The sequence below is a fragment of the Natrix helvetica genome (genome assembly GCF_964273705.1).
Source record: "Natrix helvetica genome assembly, chromosome: Z".
Lineage (NCBI taxonomy): Eukaryota > Metazoa > Chordata > Lepidosauria > Squamata > Natricidae > Natrix > Natrix helvetica.
Genome location: NC_138554.1, coordinates 104,406,306 through 104,428,067, shown reverse-complemented (window position 1 = coordinate 104,428,067; position 21,762 = coordinate 104,406,306). Strand labels below are relative to the sequence as shown.

The 21,762-nt window shown below is 36.0% G+C and overlaps 1 protein-coding gene across 2 annotated transcripts in view; it reads right to left on the bottom strand.

Moving 5' to 3' along the window:
• AGMO (alkylglycerol monooxygenase) overlaps positions 1-21,762 on the bottom strand; it is a 148,853-nt gene that overhangs the window by 100,183 nt on the left and 26,908 nt on the right. For both annotated transcript variants that reach the window (XR_014173536.1, XM_081932176.1), the window contains exon 4: positions 156-259. Coding sequence is in view for 1 of the 2 variants with exons in the window: in XM_081932176.1 (XP_081788302.1) it covers positions 156-259 (104 nt within the window). In the remaining variant the exon portion in view is untranslated. The remainder of the gene's footprint in view (positions 1-155; positions 260-21,762) is intronic.

Below are 21,762 nucleotides of genomic sequence, written 5' to 3'. Positions count from 1 at the left end.
AGGGCACTGTACATATAGTTCTCTATCTAAAAGTATCTAAAAGCAAATTTTTTCTAGTTCAATTTATTCCGTTTTTATAGTTTCTAAAACTTTGTAAGATCTTTGTTTTACTCTTTTTTTGTCTTTGACATGCACTACACACTAGACATACTCACCCATGATGCAAATTTTTGCAGAATAGATTGCCTTAATGCTGTGAGTAAGTTATAATGTTCGGAACTATGATGTGCTTGATGACCAGCCCATAAAAAATTAATCTCTGCAATAAAAGAAAATTATTTTGTGAGCCATGCACAACATGACGAAATTTATATTTTAAAACAAAATTTAGCAATAAGCAAATAAATCCATTCATGTGCACAGAAATTCTGCATTTAGAAATATGCATGATACCCAACATATGTAAAGTGTCAGTCCAATCAATACCCTAGCAGTTACTTCTGGAAAACAATGTCTGAGAGAATGCAGAGAATGGCTTCTGGAATCCTTTCCCGAACTCCTTTCATAATAGTAGGAGGCATTTTATTTTCTTCTGTGTAATAACGTAGCATATTCATCTGAATGCATGGATGTGCATCAGTGGTGGGTTATGACTGGTATGCCCCGGTACAGGCATACCGGTGCTTGATGGGAGCACCAGGTACCATTCTGGTATGGTGCTCCAGAGGGCTCTCCTTACCTCTATCTGTGCCAACTGAGGCATTTGCGCATGTGCATGGAGCATATGGCGCTTCCGCGATGCTCCACCAAGCAGCTGGAATGTCTCAGGCAGTGGGTACGTATGCGCACGCTGCCCGCATGCACATGGTGGGCGCCTGGCCCCATTGAAGTGTACCGATTGCAACGGGATCCACAACCCACCACTGATGTGCATGTAGTCAAGAGGAAGCATTATATTTCTCTATAGCAGCCCTTGCTTGAACTAATCCATTTTCTTACTCAGTCTTTCTTTTGCCATATGCAACTATCGCTTTGTACTATTTAGTTTTCAGTTACTCTGCTGATGGAAAGACAGATGAACACATCAGATACCCAAATCCTCTGTTTATATAGTCCAATATTCTATTTTGTTGGAAAGAATAACAATGTATAATTGTTAACAAAATGTTTCTTTTTAATCTGGAAAAGAGTATCTAAAAAATAAAACTGTGAAGTAAAAAAACAAGCATTTGAACAGACCAGTGTGATTTGTATATAAATGAGAACCTAGATTGTTGGGGGCAATATGCTGACTCTGTAAAACGCTTAGAGAGAACTGTAAAGCACTATGAAAAGATATGTACATTTAAGTGCTATTGCTATTTCAATTTAAAAGGAAACATGAAATAAAGAAAAGTATATTGCTTATTTTACCGCAATTCCTTTGCATACTCTAGGTAGAGCTCAGTTCATACATTCCTTTGAAGTTAAATGTTTTATGTTTTATCCTTTACTGCAGAAAAAACAGGTGTTGCTTTTTCCTACTCATGAAGTCCCCCCCCCCAAAAAAATTACTGAATTCTTCAATTTGGCATAGAATACAAGAATCTTTAATTTAATTTTTTTAATGGTAAATAAATAGGATCTGTCACAAATTGATTCTCTAATTGAAATTTTAAATTTAATTTAAAAAAGGGTTTTACAGCAGATTCAAGTCACAGAAAGGTGATCCTGTATTATTGAAGGCAAGCAATTAATTTGGTCCTGTCAGTTTTTGTTTGTTTGTTTGTTTGTTTTGCAACATCTCACAGATGTTTTCACAGAGTTTTTTTTTTGCAATTTGTCACAGATGGTGTCTTTCTTCAGAACAAAACAGAACTACAGAAAGACTTCAGACAAGATTTCAAGACAAGGTTGGGTTAAGTATACAGCAACAACATCCACTTGTCCAGGTAGTTAACCTATTTAATCTTTTCTTAAGATAGCAGAACATATTCCTCAGCAATTTTAAAATATACCACCAATCTTGTTCAATAACAGGAAAGATTCATAAGAGGCCCACATGTGAATGAGTTGCTTAAAATATAGCTTTTCTCAACTTGGAGTCCAGGGGGCCTGGGGTTCTGTAGAGGTCAGTGGGAGTTCCAGTGAGAGATCATGACTGGAAAAAAATAAAAATATTGGCTTTTTAAAAACTTCAGATGTAGAAAATTATAATTTGTGGACATGGTATCCAAAAACCTGAAAAATACTCTTTGGATTCTTCTACGGCAGTGATGATGAACCTTTTTAGCCCCGAATGCCCAAATGCCCAGAATGCGAGTGTGGAAACTGCAGCCCCAGAAACTCGAAGATCAGCTGGCCGGTGTGCATGCATGCACTCATTTCTACCTCCATCTCTGTGTAATGTATTAATTTCACATTTTATTTATTGTTTCATATTGTAGTTACTTTTTTTTGGTTTTTGATAATTCAGTAAGTAAAATATGTAAATAAACAGATAGTGTATTTTTTGGAGTATAAGACACACCAAAGTATAAAACGTACCAAGATTTTGAAGAGGTAATTTTTTTAAAAAAGTTTTTGCGCTCTGCAGACCTCCCAAACCCTCTGCTCACCTCATTTTTTGTGAAAAACAGGGCATGCAGAGAGTTTGAAAGGCCTGCAAAATTCTCCTGTGTGCAGGGGCGGAGGAATGAGCAAAAAATGGCTTGTTTTTTACAAAACGGGACTATTTTTGTCCCCCAAAAAAGGAACATGCATAGCCTTAAGGGGGCTTATAGAGTTCTCCTGGGGACTGGGAGGGGGAAACAAACAAGCAAAAAATGGTCTGTTTTTCACAAAAATGGGGCCGTTTCTTGCCAAAAAAGGGGGCATGCATAGCCTTTAGGAGGCTTACAGAGTGCTCTTGAGGGGTGGGGGGCAAAAACAAGCAAAAACGGCCCATTTTTCACTCATTTTTGCCCTCCCCAACCCGAGAAGCACTTAGCGGCCTCCTAAAGGCTATTCATGTCCATTTTCGTGAAACAGGTTTCAGGAGGCCAAAAATGCTGTATTCAGTGTATAAGATGCACCCAAATTTTCACCCTTTTTTGGGGGGGGGGAAAGGTGGGTCTTATACTCCAAAAAATACGGTAGGTATAAATAAATTTCATACTGGGGAATGAAACAACATTGACAGATAAAGACTTTATACAAGGCTAGCAATTCCTCTCCCTCTTTTTTGCATTTTACTGTTATTCCAGACAAACTTCAAGCCTGAAAAGTCCTCTTAAGATCCACTTGAACTTGTCTCCTAGTTTTGTCCATTTGGGGCAGCAACCTTGCACTTTACACAACTCAAAGTCTAGAGGTACTGATAAAATGCTAATTAACACTGTATGCCACTATTCATATATTTTATTCAGGACAAAGGAAAGTAGATACAAGCTAATCTCTAGCCGAGGGGTTTCCAAACATGACTGGATGAGAAATCCTAGAAGTTGAAGTCTACAAGCTAAGGTTGCCAGGTTTGGAAACTCCTTCTTTAGCCTAACAAATTTTCTCTTCAATACTTAGTGTCAATAGCCCCTTAGTATTGCCATTTGCGTAAAGTAGATCTAAGATAATTATTTTATAAATCTTGGATGTGTGAATATGTCTTTGACAAACACCGTTAAAAAGACTAACTCTTTTGGGTTTGACGGATATAAAGCCTAAGAGGTGTGAGAAAGCCTTAAGAACATCACTGAGTGAAAGTGGTTGGTGGACTCCAGATGCTGCCTCGTTGTATTTATAAGTTTTGATGGGTAAAGTTTAAATAAAGCATATGATGATAATATGAAAATTGACTGGACAGGACCAGGATAACGCCTCTCTGTAATAATGTAAACATGCCGTTAAATTGGGATACATCTGCTATCTGACATTCTAAAAATTAATACAACAGTATCTTCTATGCCAAAAACCACATTGGGTGCTTAATACCAAAATGTAAATCTCTTAAATGAAATGCATTAAGAGATCTTAAGACCAAGTATTGGACAAATTTCAAACTATGTGTAAAGCTAGATATTAACATTGATAACCAGAAAATTATGACCTGTTATAGGAACTTAATCATCCATAACTGCATGAAGCTCCCACAATATGTAGAGCTAGACCCCCTCCTATGATTTAAACCTGGAAAAGAATCCCTAATATCCACTCTAAAGCGGTTTTTTAAAAAAATCTTCTGTTCAAGTATACAATATTCTTAAACTTCAATTTTTAAGGAAAACAAAATAACTAAAACCACCCTTCCTAATGAGTTCATTAGATATCATTCAAACTATAAGTACAAAATAATTAACATTTGAAATACTTCCTAGGAGAATGACAGAAGCTAAATGAGAAAACTAAAAAAAAAATCTAAAAAGTGTGGAGGTTAAAGATCTGTCTCTTTAGTTGTTTTAAAAGCATATACTTCCTATCACAAACTGTGTGTAACACAAGCCTCAATTCAATGAGATACAGCTGTACAAATACAATACTGTAACTGAATCTTGCTTTTTTGCACCCCCTTCATTTTTTTATATTGTGAAAAGTTCAAGGAAAAGAATCTATGATGATTTTACATTCTGCTCTTATTCATGTGAAGGTCAAATGATATTCAGAAAGAATTACTACAAGTCCTTTTTATTGCTAAACAGTATTCAATTAAGCTAGCAAAAACAACAACAAATTATGTTCTTCATTTTCAATACATTAAACAGTCAGCTGGGGAAATTAGTGCATTTAAAAAACCAGCACGAAAAGCTATGTACAGGTGGGTCTGAGGCATATAAGAGTTCCAACTGCTGTAGTGTTTCCCACTATTTATTAGGAAACAAATAATTAGTTAAAATAGAAAGAAAAAAATCCTCTAATATATCTTTTAATCAAACAACGCATCAGTTATTCAATACAATGCCATTCCAAAGTGTTCTCTGAGTTTGATTTGACTCATTCATAAATAATAATATATAGCATTGCAGACTTAACTTGGACTAAGAAATCCTTATAATCAAAGTTAAAATTTTAATTTTGATTTTATTATACAAATGGCAATTTTCTATTAGAAATTAATTTTCACATTGTGCACATTTATTGGTTGCTTTAAGGGAATTCTTCATCTCAAAATATTGTTTGATGACTTAATTACAATATACACCACGGCTTTGCTTTCTACCCCAACCTTAGTATAAAAATTAGAAGAATATAATTTTCAAATGAGTTGAATAAAATACAGCATGGTTTTATTTCAGAATCTTTATTAAATCCAATCTGTCAAATGTGAAATACTTTCACTACTTTTGAAGCAAAAATTTTGCAGACGAAATGTAGTATTGTTATAACCATGATATCAGTCAATCTATCCTCAGTCTTATTTACATTAAAAATTCAAGAACTAAATAGAATACCAGAGAGACATGTTTCTGGAAAGGAACAATGAGAATAGTTACCTTTCTTTCAACCCTCAATCATATGTTTTGGTATTATTTTCCATAAACTCTTCTTGGAAAATACTGTTATAAAGGTAGACCTTGACTTGCCACCACAAATGAACCCAAAATTTCAATTTCTAAGCAAGACAGTTGTTCTGTAAGTTTTATCCCATTTTACAATCTTTCTTGCCATACAAGTTAAGTGAATCAGTGCAGTTGAAGGGCACTGTATTGCAGTGCAACTAATCACATGATTGTTTAGTGAATTTGGTTTCATCATTGACTTTGCTTGTCAGGTTGCAAAAGGTGATTACATGATCTCATGACATTGCAACTGTCACAAATATGAGAATTGCCAAACATCTAAATTTTGAACATATGACCACGGGGATGCTGAAAGGCCATTAAATGTGAAAAATTGTCATAAGTTTTTCGGGGAGAGGGGGCGGTTTATAAATTTAATAAACTGAAACTGAAACTGAAGTCACTTTTTTCAGTGGCAACTTTGAACAGTCATTAGATGAATGGTTGGAACTGCAGGATTAGGTCCACATTAGGTGGTTGATACTGACTTGTTCGCATATAATCAAAATAAATTGAGCAATGAGTGCAGGACTCAAGGTGTGGCATGGAATAGTTTCACAAGGAAGCTTTCTGGTAAATATTGTGCACATAAGAAAAACATTGGCCATTATTGGAGAATAGTCAAGAGCGCCATTATGTTTGCACTCAGGATATTGCTCTCAAGATTCTATATACCCTCTATGAAGCAAAATAATTATTCTAGTAATAGGCATTATTATTATACAAGGCAATCTCTCTAAAAAGTTAAATTAGAGTCAAATAAAGATACTAATATACAGTGACTGGGATTGTTAAACAATATTTATCAGTTGTGCTTTTGTCAGTTCCAGTGTCTCTCTAGGAAACAAACCAATGGATGCCTTTTTGTCAGAATGGTGAGAAACTCATTTTTCCCAGAACAATAAGTATTATTGTTTAATTTTATTGTTACACTCCTGTATAACACTAGGATAATGCCTCTAATAGAGTGACTGACAACTTTGTTTTATTTAAGATGTTCTTAATTCATTATTACTACATTATCCTTAGCATTTTGTTTTTAATCATTTAAACATTAAAATATATCTGAGATCATAAATTACTTGACATACTGCAAGATATAATTATTAAATATCACTAATATAGAGTACCTTCCCTATAGATTATTGTGAAGAACATAAGTGATAGAACTTAATTCAGCCATTAATATTGGCCAGACAAAAACTGAAAAGTTGGATATTTAAGTTAGCTATCAGTGCTGAGACTTAATATGATGTCGGAGTTTTGAAAGCTGTATGATGATACTGAATCTGTTCAACACTTAGCTAGTTGCAACAAGAAGGAAACTCTTTTCATGGGTCCTATGTTATTAGAATAGTCTAGACAGATACATCATGTTGCTGCCAAGTTTTGACTTTCATTTCTACCAAGTGATTAGACGATTGACTCAAATTTAACTGTTACTTGCTGCTTTGCTCATTTTATTTGCTGTTTATATTACTGTTTTATTGCTTATTTTTACATTTTTATTACTATAAATTACTTTGGAAATGTTAGATCAAGAAGTAATTCATATGTGTGAAAAATTACCCTATATTGCTATAATCATATTCATTCTCTCTCTCTCTCTCTCTCGTTTCACATCAATTGTTGGACTTTCTCCCGTATATATCCTATGGTCTGGATACAAAATACTGACATTTAAATTGTTTTATACAAACTTGTTTAATATTAAAAGGAAGGGGGTGGGGGAAGAAAATGAGATAGATGTAAAATGCTTTTGGGGAAAACAAAACTGGGAAATTTGCTCCTTCAATGTAACTTCTTTTTTTTCATTCAATCTTATTTAGATCATTCAAAAATTAAAATCTTTGTGTGGTCTGTCAAGGATTCAAGGAATGGGCCAGTTAGTATCAAATAGAAAATTAGGGGAAATGTTCCCAGGATATACATGCCAAGAATGAGTACTAAACCTGCCTTAGAAATATATGTATAAATGCCAAACTGAAATCTCCTGCCATATCATTTTAGAAGGACAGCAATCCCTCCCACAGATAAGATCCCCAAAAGTTATAACAATCCAAACAAACCACCAACCTGATGCAATTTAGATGTAAAGTTCCACAGCCAATAGAGGCAATCACACCACACCCACAGGAAAATCCCAAAGTATCTATATACCACTATATTTTAAAGAGTATATCTTATTGTTATTATCTGAAGGGAAAAAACCAATTCTTTATTTTGGTCATTTACTAGTTTCACAATCTAAGACACAGAAATAACTTTAATAAAACAAAATGGAATGAAAAGGGGAAGTGAAAGTGGTCAGCACAGGTAAAACTTTCTTAGTAAAACACTTTGAACATTGGTAAGGCCACACTTGGAATACTGTAGTTTTGATCATCAAGATACAAAAAACAAATTAAGAAAGAATGCAGACAAGAGTAAAAAAAAAAGATGATTGGGCAACCAGAGACCAAACCATATGATGAACAATATCCCAATATTTACAATATATTCCTGTCACTGAGAAGAGAGGGTCAACCTATTCTCCAAAGCATCTGAGGCCAGAAAAAGATGGAAACATAAGAAAGAAAGATTCAACCTAGAATTAAGGAAACATTTCCAGTTTTAAATACATTACGTTTTAAACCACTGTATGTAATCTATACTTATGCAGTTCCTCTGTACTAACATTACTAATTATTAAAGCTTTAATTCTGTATACACAAGTAATCTTGGACGTATGATCATAATTGAGCCTGGGGTTGCAGTTGTAAATGGTTATGTTCATTCAAAAGTCAACAATACCTGAATAATGCAACTATAAAGGAATAGTATGAAATAAAAATTATCTTCATGTTCTAATTGGGAAAATATATTAGTAATCAAGCTTGGCTAATCGATATTGTAAAATAAGAAAATGGGAAGCCTGTCTGCTCTGACCCTTCAAATCTTCACTGTCCTTCTTTCTATGTCGCAACATCACATGACATATTGTGACCTTTTCCCTTTCATTAAAAAGTGGGTGAGAGTGGCCAGCATGTGACGCATCCAGTCTGCAGGCTGTAATTTTGACACAACTGTTCTAAGCCATTCTGAAAATCTGAAAAATCAGCATTTTGTCAAATCACTCAAATATATTCTGCACTGATCTGCCAAACTTCTTAAATGTGGGGCCCTTCCACTCTAAAAAATCCTTCATTAGCCAAATTTTCCATTACTAGTTTTGTTTCGCTTTTCTTCATAGAAAGAAGATGGTAAATCATTTATTGCCTCATCTGTTCATTAAGTAATTATGCAAATTATTGTTTTTTTTTTCAGTATTACAACATCTAGCATTTGATTTTGTTAATTTGATTTTGTTATACTGAAAGATAGAAATATCAACTGGCAACTAAAGTGTGTAATTCTGTGCCGTGGTGAAACATCTAAAACTACAAAGTTTTCTCTTCCTAATTTACCGTTGAGGTAAAATCAAATTTATCAAAAAACAATCAGGTTTAGGCATCAGGAAAATTGCCTGTAGGAAAGCAGATTCAAAATATAGAAGCTGTGGCATAAACCATAGCTTATTAGCAATCTTTTCAGACAACCCTGAAATTTTGCTACTTAACAATTATATAGTTTTGCTATCTGGTGGCCTGCAAAGTTTTCAAAATTAAGATTATAAATCAAAAATCTTCTAGTACACTTCTGCAACTATGCTTGGTTTACTTGCCTATTTTGTATGAACTTGTATGTACAGTGAAGCTGCATATCAAGAATCAAAGGGTTCATACTTTTGAAGTGCAAATATTAAAAACTTTAAAACTATATTTAAAGTTGCAATAATGTTTTTTTAAAAAAAAAACCTGAAATGTCAGAGAGAATATATTTTCTTTGGAAGGATCTGAAGAGGAAACCACTGGAATGAGAATGAAATAAGATAATTCTCCTTTTGTTCTTTTTTTTTTAAGAGTTCTTATTTTTCTCTGTACTGGGCTGTCTTGTTAAAGATTGATGTTTGGTGTCACTTCTAGGAAGTGCAGACTGTTCGGCTTCATTGCAATCTATGTCCTCATCCCCTTTCTCTGTTGGATACCACATACTTTGGCAGCCGATATTCAGATGGGAAGTGCTTTTAATGGCAAGAATAGTTGCCAGTGAAACCTTTTCCCACAACGTCCAAAATTCTGAATATGCATACATTAAAGAAACAGAAAGACAGTTACACCAGGAGGAAAACCACTGAGATTAATGCAGTTGAATGCAAATCCTGAAAACCCTTAAAGAGAGCCACGGAAATAAAAAACAGGTCAATCGTATTTCATTCTTAATGTCATAACAAGGTTCCAAAGAACTACAAACAACTAATTCCACATCCAGAATATCGAGGAACATTTTTCATACCTGATGACAAACTGCATTCAAAATGAAAGAGATTTGTGAAAGTGAACTGCATTGTATCGTGACATAAAAGCCAGAAGTTCAGAGAAGTAGAAAAGAAAATAATAACAAATTCCACTGGGGATAAGTAAAGTCCACAAGGAATTTAAAGTACCTCTTTGGATTCTGTCTTATGCATTTAAAGTGGCCCTGCATGTAAGTAAGAGTTTTTATTGGCCAATTTTATTCCAGAAAAATTGCACTCAAAAAGCATGTGCAAAAAAAAGTAAGTTTCATTGTGTACTTTTTTCCAGCCATCAGAATACAGTGGGGCAAAAAAGTATTTAGTCAGCCACCAATTGTGCAAGTTCTCCCACTTAAAAAGATGAGAGAGGCCTGTAATTGGCATCATAGGTGGACCTCAACTATGAGAGACAAAATGAGAAAACAAATCCAGACAATCACATTGGCTCATTTGGAAAGAATTTATTTGCAAATTATGGTGGAAAATAAGTATTTGGTCACCTGCAAACAAGCAAGATTTCTGGCTCTCACAGACCTGTACCTTCTTCTTTAAGAGGCTCCTCTGTCCTGCACTCATTACCTGTATCAATGGCACCTGTTTGAACTTGTTATCAGTATAAAAGACACCTGTCCACAACCTCAAACAGTCCAAACTCCACTATGGTGAAGACCAAAGAGCTGTCGAAGGACACCAGAAACAAAATTGTAGACCTGCACCAGGCTGGGAAACTGAATCTGCAATAGGCAAGCAGCTTGATGTGAAAAAATCAACTGTGGGAGCAATAATTAGAAAATGGAAGACATACAAGACCACTGATAATGTCCCTCGATCTGGGGCTCCACGCAAGATCTCACTCAAAATGATCACAAGAACGGTGAGCAAAAATCCCAGGACCACATGGGGGGACCTAGTGAATGACCTGCAGAGAGTTGGGACCAACGTAACAAAGGCTACCATCAGTAACACACTACGCTGCCAGGACTCAGATCCTGCAGTGCCAGACGTGTCCCCCTGCTTAAGCCAGTACATGTCCGGGCCCGTCTGAAGTTTGCTAGAGAGCATTTGGATTATCCAGAAGAGGATTGGGAGAATGTCATATGGTCAGATGAAACCAAAATAGAACTGTTTGGTAAAAACACAACTCGTCATGTTTGGAGGAGAGAGAATGCTGAGTTGCATCCAAAGAACACCATACCTACTGTGAAGCATGGGGGTGGCAACATTATGCTTTGGGGCTGTTTCTCTGTAAAGAGACCAGGACGACTGATCTGTGTACAAGACAGAATGAATGGGGCCATGTATCGCGAGATTTTGAGTGCAAACCTCCTTCCATCAGCAAGGGCATTGAAGATGAAACGTGGCTGGGTCTTTCAACATGACAATGATCCCAAACATACCACCCGGGCAATGAAGAAGTGGCTTCGTAAGAAGCATTTCAAGGTCCTGGAGTGGCCTAGCCAGTCTCCAGATCTCAACCCCATAAAAAACCTTTGGAGGAAGTTGAAAGTCCGTGTTACCCAGTGACAGCCCCAAAACATCACTGCTCTAGAGGAGATCTGCATTGAGGAATGGGCCAACATACCAGCAACAGTGTGTGCCAACCTTGTGAAGACTTACAGGAAACGTTTGACCTCTGTCATTGCCAACAAAGGATATATAACGAAGTATTGAGATGAACTTTTGATATTGACCAAATACTTATTTTCCACCATAATTTGCAAATAAATTCTTTCCAAATCAGCCAATATGATTGTCTGGATTTCTTTTCTCATTTTGTCTCTCATAGTTGAGGTCTACCTATGATGCCAATTACAGGCCTCTCTCATCTTTTTAAGTGGGAGAACTTGCACAATTGGTGCCCCACTGTAGGGGAAAAAAGGAAAGTAATTTGCTTTTTTATATAATACATATGCTCATTGCAATAAATGGATGGATGGATGGATGGATAGATGGATGGATGGATGGATGGGCGGGCGGGCGGGCGGGCGGGCGGGCGGACAGAGAGACAGACAGACAGACAGACAGACAGACAGACAGGAGATATGCATATTCTAGAGGGAGGGAGCCTCTAGAACCATGATGGTGAAACTATGGAACGCCTGCCAGAGGTGGCACACAGAGCCCTCTCTATGGGCAGTGCTGTCGCCAACTGCTCCTCTGGTTTAAAAAAGAAGCCTTTTTGGGGGCTGTTTTTTAGGCTGTTTTTTAGACCTTTTTTCGGACTGTTTTCAAGCCAAAAAATGTCCCCCCAAACAGCCTGAAAATGGCCTGAAAAACAAGCCAAAAAACAGTTAGGCATGCACAGGCCAGCTGGTCTTTCGGTTTCCAGTACTCCGGCATGCAGACATACACACGCGTTCCAATTTGGGCACTCAGTACCCAAAAGATTCGCCATCACTGCTCTAGAAAAAATATTTTCCCTGTGATGGAGATTATCTTGTCAGTGGAAAGGAAATGTATGTTCTATATTATTATGCAAATGATGTAAATTGCACTAGGAATATAGTTTTATACTACTGGACATTTGAGAGTAATGGTTACCTTATTCTCCCAAATGGTCCATTAAAATGAGATTATAGTCTACTTGTAAGCATGTCTGAAAAATTAAATTCATGGAGCTTGTTATCTTGCTAGGAGTGGTGGGTTAAGGCCTTGGATCCTCAATTTGAGAACTCATTTCCAAAAGTGTCAAGATGTTATTTTTTATTTATATTAATTTACTTGCTTTTGTTGGATAAATTCTACATTTTTGTTGCATTGATTTTAAACTGGAAGATGCCTTAAGAGTTCATTTTGAGAGGAAAACATATATCAAGTCAGCACATAGTATCTCTTTTTTTTAAAGGGTATTTATTAACTAAGTACTATTATATCTTTTATATATGATATAAACGAGAGGGAAGAAATGATGGAAAGAGTATACTAATTGTTTGGTGGAGTATGGAATGTTTTTTCCCCATTAAGGAGATTTAAAAATATTCAGTTTTAAATATAGTTTTACAGTTTTAATATATTTTCCCATTTTTAATCCCCCCCCCCCAAGTCTATAATTCTTAGGTTTGTTTTCTCTTTGGTCAGTATTTTTTTTTCCTGCAAGCTGCAAAAAGTTACAATTAATTTACCTGTGGTCCTTTTTCTGATTCAAATGACAAAAGATCAGTGGTTTTAATTCCACTTTCTATCAAAGGTACTTTGGTGAAAATATAAATAATACACGAGAAGACAGAAAATATATCAAATGTATATTTTCATTTGATACAGAAAATAATTATTATACTGGAAACGTTAAAAAGGGACATGAGCCAAAAAATTGAAAACATTTCTCAAAATAAAAAATAAGGTTTTTGCCTGCTGAATCTAAGGTACATAAGTAACAGCCTTAACTGGTATTAAGTCATATAGAAAAATTGCATGAACAACTCATAAACCTAATAATGTCAACTATTTATCTATATTATTGTTTATAAAAAGAATATTTATTTTCAGAAAAGTAATTTCATATCTGTAAAGAAAAAATATCCCTATCTCAAGCATCTATGTTAAAATCCTAAGAAAGTGGAAAAATAAGATATAATATCCTACAAATATTACTTGGTGTCTACCAAACTCTCTGCTTCCTTTTACTTTTATTTCTTTTATGATATTTTTAAAGTGAAAATACATGTACAGAAAGTCCTTGGCCCACAACCATATGTTCAGTGGTTATTTGAAATTATGATGGTGCTGAATGAATGGTGCTTATGGCATATCTGCAGCATTTCAGCTGTACCAATGATCATATCAGGGGTGGGTTCTGGCCGGCTTTACTGCTGATTCACTCATGTGTGGACTTTGCACACACACTGAATGTGCATTGCGTGCGCATGCACAATTCAATTAAAATTATTCTATGCATGGGCAGAATTCAAAAACAAGATGGTGATGATGGCGACCGAAGAACTAGTTCGGGGGCATGCCAGGCCTGTATCACTGCTGGTTCCACCACTGCTGGCCGCCATACCACTACCGGTTCAGCTGAATCGGGCCAAACCGGTAGGAACCCACCACTGAATCATATGGTTGCCAATTGCAACCTTCCATGCTGGCTTTCTCAGAAGATCAGTGGATGCAGTGAAAGGAAACACTGATAACAGTGTTCCAATATTTGAGGGGCTGCCACAAAGACAACCTATCTTCCAAAGCATCAGAAGGCAGGACAAGAAGCAATGGATGGAAACTAATCAAGGAGAGAACCAGCCCAGAACTGAGGAGAAATTTCTTGACAGTGAGAACAATTACCAGTGGAACGACTTGCCTTCAAGTTGTGGGTGCTCCATCAATTGAAGTTTTTAAGAAGCGAATGAACAGCCATTTGTCTGAAATTGTGTGGTGTTTTCTGCCTGAGCAGGAGGATGAACTAGATTTTTTCCAACTCTGTTATGATGTCAATGTAGAAGCCAGCAAAGAATGTTGCTAATTGCTAGGATTAGTCTTCCACATGTGCACCTTATCCTGCTCCTTCTACAATCATGTTGCCTGGCCAAATCCCAAACATCACCATGCCTCCCTAACATCCTCAGAAGCCTTGCCATACATCTCTTGCATCATTGAACATCTGCAGGCCTTCTCCAAACCTCACACCTCCGTATTTCTCACAACCCTTCGCTAGTTTCTCTGTTCTCTCTATAGACCATCAGGCACCCTTGTACAACCTCCCAACTACTCACATATTTGCTGATTCCTACAGAGCACCTCTTATATCTTGCAGACCAGCTAACACACACATACATTTTCTCGAATCCTTGCCATCCTTCACCACCTAATACTAACTTGCTGTGCCTCCCTTGCACTCACATCTCTGTATCTACACACTACTTGCACATCATTCTTGGCCCTTGTTGATGCTTCCTTGCACCCTCACATAATCTCTCCAACCCACCATGCACGTTCCTCACACTCTCAGACCACCTTCTAGCACCCTGCACACCCTCCCCAAGCTTTGCTACATGTCCCTTGCATTCTTTTGCATCCTCTTATACTCTTCTTACTGTCAGGATTCCAAGTAACACCCCCAGTGAAAGAAGACTCCGAGGCTAGCGAATCCTCCAAGTTCCATCTTATTAGAGATGTCATATTGGCACATCTGGGAATACCTGAATCTGAAAACTTCCCTCTCCCATTTTCCGACTCAATAGATGTGAGCCCTGAAGCTCAAACAAAAAAGATGGCTTCTAGGACTGGTACTTACTTTGTGAACCACTTGGGATTTGCAAACTTGTTGCCAACTTCCCATCTGACTTAGTTGTATCTGTCTCACCTATGATTGTGAGATTCACTTAATAACGGCAATGAGGATAGCTGGGATAGTCATTGTTAACTGAAGCAGTTGCATTTTATGACTTTATTGTTTCACTTAGCAATGGAAACTCCAGTTGCAATATTAAGTCAAAGACTATCCAATTTAGAAGCCAATAGCAAACTAGCTGTATTTAGAAGCTAATATGTTACAAATCAAAGTACCAAATATCACTTTGTTGTGTGATCTCTTGATCCTACATATATCTTAAATATATTCTTTTTTAAAAGGATGAGTGATTAGTGCCTAGAACTTCCTTTGGGAGAAGTAGAAAGCATTCAGAAATATGGAAAAAGTAAAGTAGTTCACAGAGAGCAATTAGCAAATTGTCTTTCAGAAAGTTAGCATTTTAGCAAAAATTCCCCACTGATCTATTTTGTGGGAAAGCTTAGGATATATTATCAGCTGTATAGAGTGGTTCAAAATGCCACCCAACCAAAACTTTTATTAACAATTCATTGATGGAAGACTGCTAGGAGGAACATAGAAAACTAATATTAGAAAATAACTAGATATTCTCTATCAATTGTTTGGTTTCATTTTTATACATTTCTACTCCTCCACTCCTTTTTAATACATCAGAATTTGTGAAAAAGAAAACAGAAGAGATTCCAAAAAACTGAATGAACTATGACCAACAATTTTTAAGTAAGAGAAAATTCCATTGCTATTTATACAAATCAAAGTCATGGGAACATGTCTTTCTCAATACTTATTCATATTTCATAATGGTTACATATCCTGTGTGATGGTCTTGCTTTAACTTCCTGCAATACTGTTGCAGGTGAAAATATGCATCTGTAGTGTAATAATACTCATAATAAGCACAAGTAGTCTTGGACTTACAACTGTTCATTTAGTGACCATTCAAACTTACAACATCACTGAAAAGAAATGACTTATAGCCATTTTTCACACTTACATGGTCATGTGATCAAAATTATGGGCAACTGACTCATATATATGACAGTTTACATGTTCTGGGGTCATGTGATCATCTTTTGTGACCTTCTGACAAGCAGTCAATAGGTAAAGTAAATTCACTTAACAACCTTGTTACTAACTTAACAATTGCAATGATTCACTTAATAGAATGTTTAGTATTTAATTGTTTTATATTATTTATATTGTTACTCATGTATTTTATCTGCATTTTATCTGACTGTACACCGCCCCGAGTCCCTTTTTGGGAGAGGGGGTGGTTTAGAAATCTAAATAAATAAATAAATAAATAAATAAATAAATAAATAATAAATAAGAAAGGCATAAAATGGGGCAGAACTCACTTAACAAATGTCTCACTTAGCAGCATAAATTTTGGGCTCAGTTGTGTTCGTAAGTTGAAGACTATCTGTATTTGAAGACTTTTTAAAACAATATTTACCATATGATGCATCCTTTAAAATAATGTCTTATGGGAGACTTGCACATGGAGCAGAAATATACCTTAAAATAATTGTGGGCCAAAAGAAAAGTTAGCCAACCAATTATCAGTTCAGTGCCTAGGAATGATGGAGTTGGTAATGTCCATTAGGACTGCAGGGCTAGCATGTTTTTCTGGACAGAAATATAATAGTTGCAAAAAACTAGATGGCAAGTGACAGACTCTTTGTTGTGCATCACTGTTTGCTGTAAATAGACTGGCCATTGTCAGAAGACCATACACGATTACTTGGCTAACAGCAGGCAGCTAATGGTCCATATATTGTGCAGACCTATTTTGTAGCATTGGTTCTCAATGTTTTGTATCTTAATTCTTGCCAAGAATCCCATGGTTGTATAGCATTACCAAGACAACAGTATGATTGCATGATGCTGTTCAATCCCATGATTGTACAGCATTACCAAGAATCCCGTGATTGTACAGCATTACCAAGACAACAGAACTTGTAGAAATGATTAAATTGATTTCCCCCATTAGAGAAAATAACAATTACTGTGCTTATTTCCAATTAGAAACCCTTGTTGACTTTTTGCGTAAAACTGGAAAAATGAATTTCTGACTTGTAGTTTGAGAATTAAAAAAAATATTGGGTTTTTCTGTAATTATATAGTAAGATATAACTTTGTACGGAACCTTTTCTTTTTATTCCATATTAGTCTGATCATTTTATCTTTAATCTTTCATATATATATATATATATATATATATATATATATATATATATATATATATATATATATATATATATATATATATATATATATATATATATATTCGTAGATTTTCACAGGTGTAGGTATGCTGGTCTCATTATATTCGGGTCTTTTCTCGTGTAAGATTGAGATTGTCTTTGCAACGTTTTGGCAAGGTCTCACTCGCCATCTATCAGCTAAGCCATATTTGGGCATACCAGGGGTTGTGACACAATACATACCTATTTGCCTGGCTTAGCTGATAAAGGAGGAGAGCCTGTGGCTTAGTGGCTAATACATCTGCCTAATATGTAATAAAGCCCAGGTTCGAATCCCAGTAAGAGTATGGCTAGCTGATGAGAGCTAAATAGCTTGAAATAGATCTATACTAGTCTCCCTTCATTTATTTATCAGCACAAATACCACACAAATATAAAAAGGCAACATTAAAAATATGGTTTTCTGCCTGGATGGTCTCCTGTAGTGAGCCGATAGACAGATAGGGGGAGTAGTGAGTTCCCTCCCATATTTGGGCATACCAGGGGTTGTAACACAAATACATACCTATTTCCCTGGCTCAGCTGATAAGGACGAGCGCCTGTGGCTTAGTGGCTAATATATCTGCCTAATATGTAATACAGCCCAGGTTCAAATCCCAGTAAGGATATGGCTAGCTGATGAGAGCTAAATAGCTTGAAATAGATCTATACTAGTCTCCCTTCATTTATTTATCAGCACAAATACCATACACACACACACACACACACACACACACACAATATTGAACTTATGCTAATGTAACAGATATCGATAGATACTATTAAGATAATAACAATACATAGAGTAATTGTTTCTCATTGTGGGAGCAGTTGTCCTGTGAGTTGCAACCAAAAAGTATGTCCAGATAATAGAACAGTGTTATTTATATTGGCTCCTAAATTCAAACCTCTACGAGTTTTATCATTCTGTTGAGATACTTAATTACTTTTCTCAGCATGCTCAACTGGTGCCTGGCAGAATTCTTTTTGCTTTGGTTTATTTGGAATGTCATCATTTACAAAAGGAAATCATGTTCTCCCTAGACTACTTTGCACCACTAGTTAAGTGGTTGCTAAACATCGTACTATATAGTATTCCACTATAGCACTGTGCCAGTACATAGTGACTGCAAATAGAATGGACAGGAAAACTCATTTTAACAATCATATTTCAAGGTCAAACCCAAGCACTAAAGAAGCAGCAAAGAGGATCCAGAAACAAATAGGTTTTTGAATGTATACATATATTTGAGTCCCAATACCTACAGATTCCTATAGTTCTATCAAGCTGTACAGACTAAACTGAACACTGTCATTTACAGTAAATAAAAAGGGGGAGGGGGAGATATACAGGTGACTTTAATAGCTACAGGTGACTTTAATAGCTATTATTGGAATAATAGCTATTCCAATATCCTAGATTTAGCATGACAAAAGAGGATGTAAACAATACAGTAGCCAAGAACTGTAAAAGAAAGAACCTCTAAACAGAATGTAGGCTAAGCTCCCTACCACAAATATAAACATAATTTTCACAATTAGGAACAGCATTTGTATAAAGGATATCTCTTTTCATGAAAACCCTTCCAACCTGCACAGTTTGACTGCTGGTCATAATATTTGTGGGAGAGAACTAGTTCAAATGGCTCCACAACACCTCAAAGGTATTATATATAAGTGGAAATTGAGAAAGAGAATAAACAAGTAAAAAATTGAGACCACATAGACCGGGGGTGAGTAAGGAAGAAAATGCTGATCCGAGATGAATTTATAGAGCCAAGAATTCATATTTTATGCTTACATAAGGTTTGTAGGATGTATAACATAACAGTTTTTTTTAAAAAAAAAACTCTCGTTCTACAGCCAAAATTCCCAGCTATGATTTAAAAAAAAAAAAAAAATGGCCAGGAAGCAGTATCACATGGTGCTGTATAGGCAGGATTTAAGACTCTGAGCACTTCCCAAAAGACAGAGATCCTAAGTAAGGCCAATTTTTCCTTTTTTGAAAAGTTAGGACAAATGAACTTAACTACTCTCCCAGGAGGACAATAACAGAGGCTCAATTACTCTTCTGAGGAAGACAAGCATGAACAGATCGGTGCTCACTGTGTATTGCCAAAACAAGATAGAGGATGCTGAAGCATCAATATTTTAAGAGGAGAAAAGCAAAATGGTTATAGAAAAATCCATTTTATTTCACTGTTCGGCCTACATTATCCTTCATGAACTATTATTAGGCAAAACCATTTTGATGTAAAAATAGTTCAAGAATTAATGAAAATGGAATGAATAGCACTCTGAATAATAAAGCAACACATCTCACTTGCTGATATTCTGAATTATGTTTATATTGTTGATTCAAGAAAAGGTTTTCTTTTTGGAGTAGGAATCATTTGGAACATTTTCCAGGAATAGCAATAGCAATAACACCTAACCTTATGTACCACTTCACTCAGCTTTACAGTCTTCTCTAAGTGGCTTACAGAATGAACATATTGCCCCCAACAATTCAGGTCCTCATTTTACCAACCTTGGAAGGATGGAAGGGAAATCTTACTTCTCCTCTTATACCTATGTAGCCCGAGAAAACATGTTGTAAAAAACCAAATGATTAGAACATCTATACCAGGGGTGTCAAACTGGCAGCTAAATGCATCATAGATAGGCCATACCCATGCCAAATCCACGAAGGGGGGAAAAAATCATGATATATCACATGACAGCAATGTGACGTGGCAAGTTTGATACCCGTGGTCTAAACCAACATGTATAACACAAATTAGGGCTGGCAACCATTTTCTCTTTAGTTACCAGTGCCATCTAAAAATATTCAACACATTTTGGCAGAAAGAAGATTTAAACTAAAAATTTTCTGTTCTGATATTTATTTTCCATATGCGGTATGATGCTGACTTTCTTGGGAAGCATGTTATTAATTTGGGTGAACTGAATCTTCACAACATTTGGGGGGAGTCTCCCTTTGGATTAGGTTGGTAATTGTTCACTATGGAAATAGAAGCAAACAACCAACTTCCCTTTCTGGACATCCTAATCTATAAAAAAAAACACCAATGGCTCCCTAGGACACACCATCTACTGGAAAAAAAACACACACCAACCGCTACTTAAACGCACAATCGCATCACAATCACAATCCCTGCACAGATCAATTCTCTAACCAAGACCCTCATCTCCAGAACCAAACGCCTAGCCGACAAAGACCACCTGAAAACTGAATTATACACTCTCACAAACATATTAATCCCCAATGGATTCCAAAGAAAAACAATTACCAATCTAATCCAAAGGGAGACTCCCCCCCCAAAAAAAAAACGAGACACAGAACAGGACAATGGTATCACCCTCCTCCCTTACATCGAAGGCACCACAGATAAAATCAGAAAAATTCTCCGCAAACACAATATCAAGACAGCCTTCAACACTGACTAAAAAATAGCAACATCTTAATAAACCTCAAAGACAAAATCCAGCTAGAAAACCAAGGAATCTATGAAATACCATTAAAAAATCTGTCCTGCAATGTACATAGGACAAACGAACAGGGGAATAAACGCACGCATCGCAGAACACAAGAACACAAAGAAAAAAAGAAAAAATGTCCTCCCTTCTACAGCACCTTGAAGCTACAGGACATGAAATTAATTTTGAAGGAACCAGGTTAATCTCCAAAACTGAACACTTCAACAAGAGAATAATTATGGAAGATATCAAAATAGAGAAACACCCCCACAACATGAAGAAATGTGATGATACCTCCTGCCTACCAGACATCTGGAAACCAGCCCTATTCAACAAATGAGCCCAACCCACCACTCACACCGTTACAACACGAAACAACAACGGACACACAGCCAGCACCAATCAGCACCAATCTACCAATCATGATACAACCACACAACCAATCATTCCACTTACTGAAACAAAGCCAGCACTCCACAAACCCACACCAAGATTTATAGAAAGACGGCAGCTCCGATCACGCTTTAAGCCCAAAACCCTGAAGATGGCGAGTGAAACATTGCCGAAACATTGCCAAAACAATCTCAATCTTACATGGGAAAAGATCCGAATACAACAAGACCAGCATACCTACACCTGTGAAAATCTACGAATATATATATATATATATATATATATATATATATATATATATATATATATATATATATATATATATATATATATATATATATATATATATATATATATATAATTTACCACGGCAAATTCTGTTAGATGAACCCAGAATCAATTATATTAAAATCTAGCATTTTATTACTGCACTGCAAAACTCTCTTAAACTTAAAAAAGCAGCAAATAACATTTGAGTAAGCCTAAAATGACTACTGTATACCATTTGGTCATCTTACCATAACAAAAAGGTTACTTTCAGTGATGCTTTATTTAAAT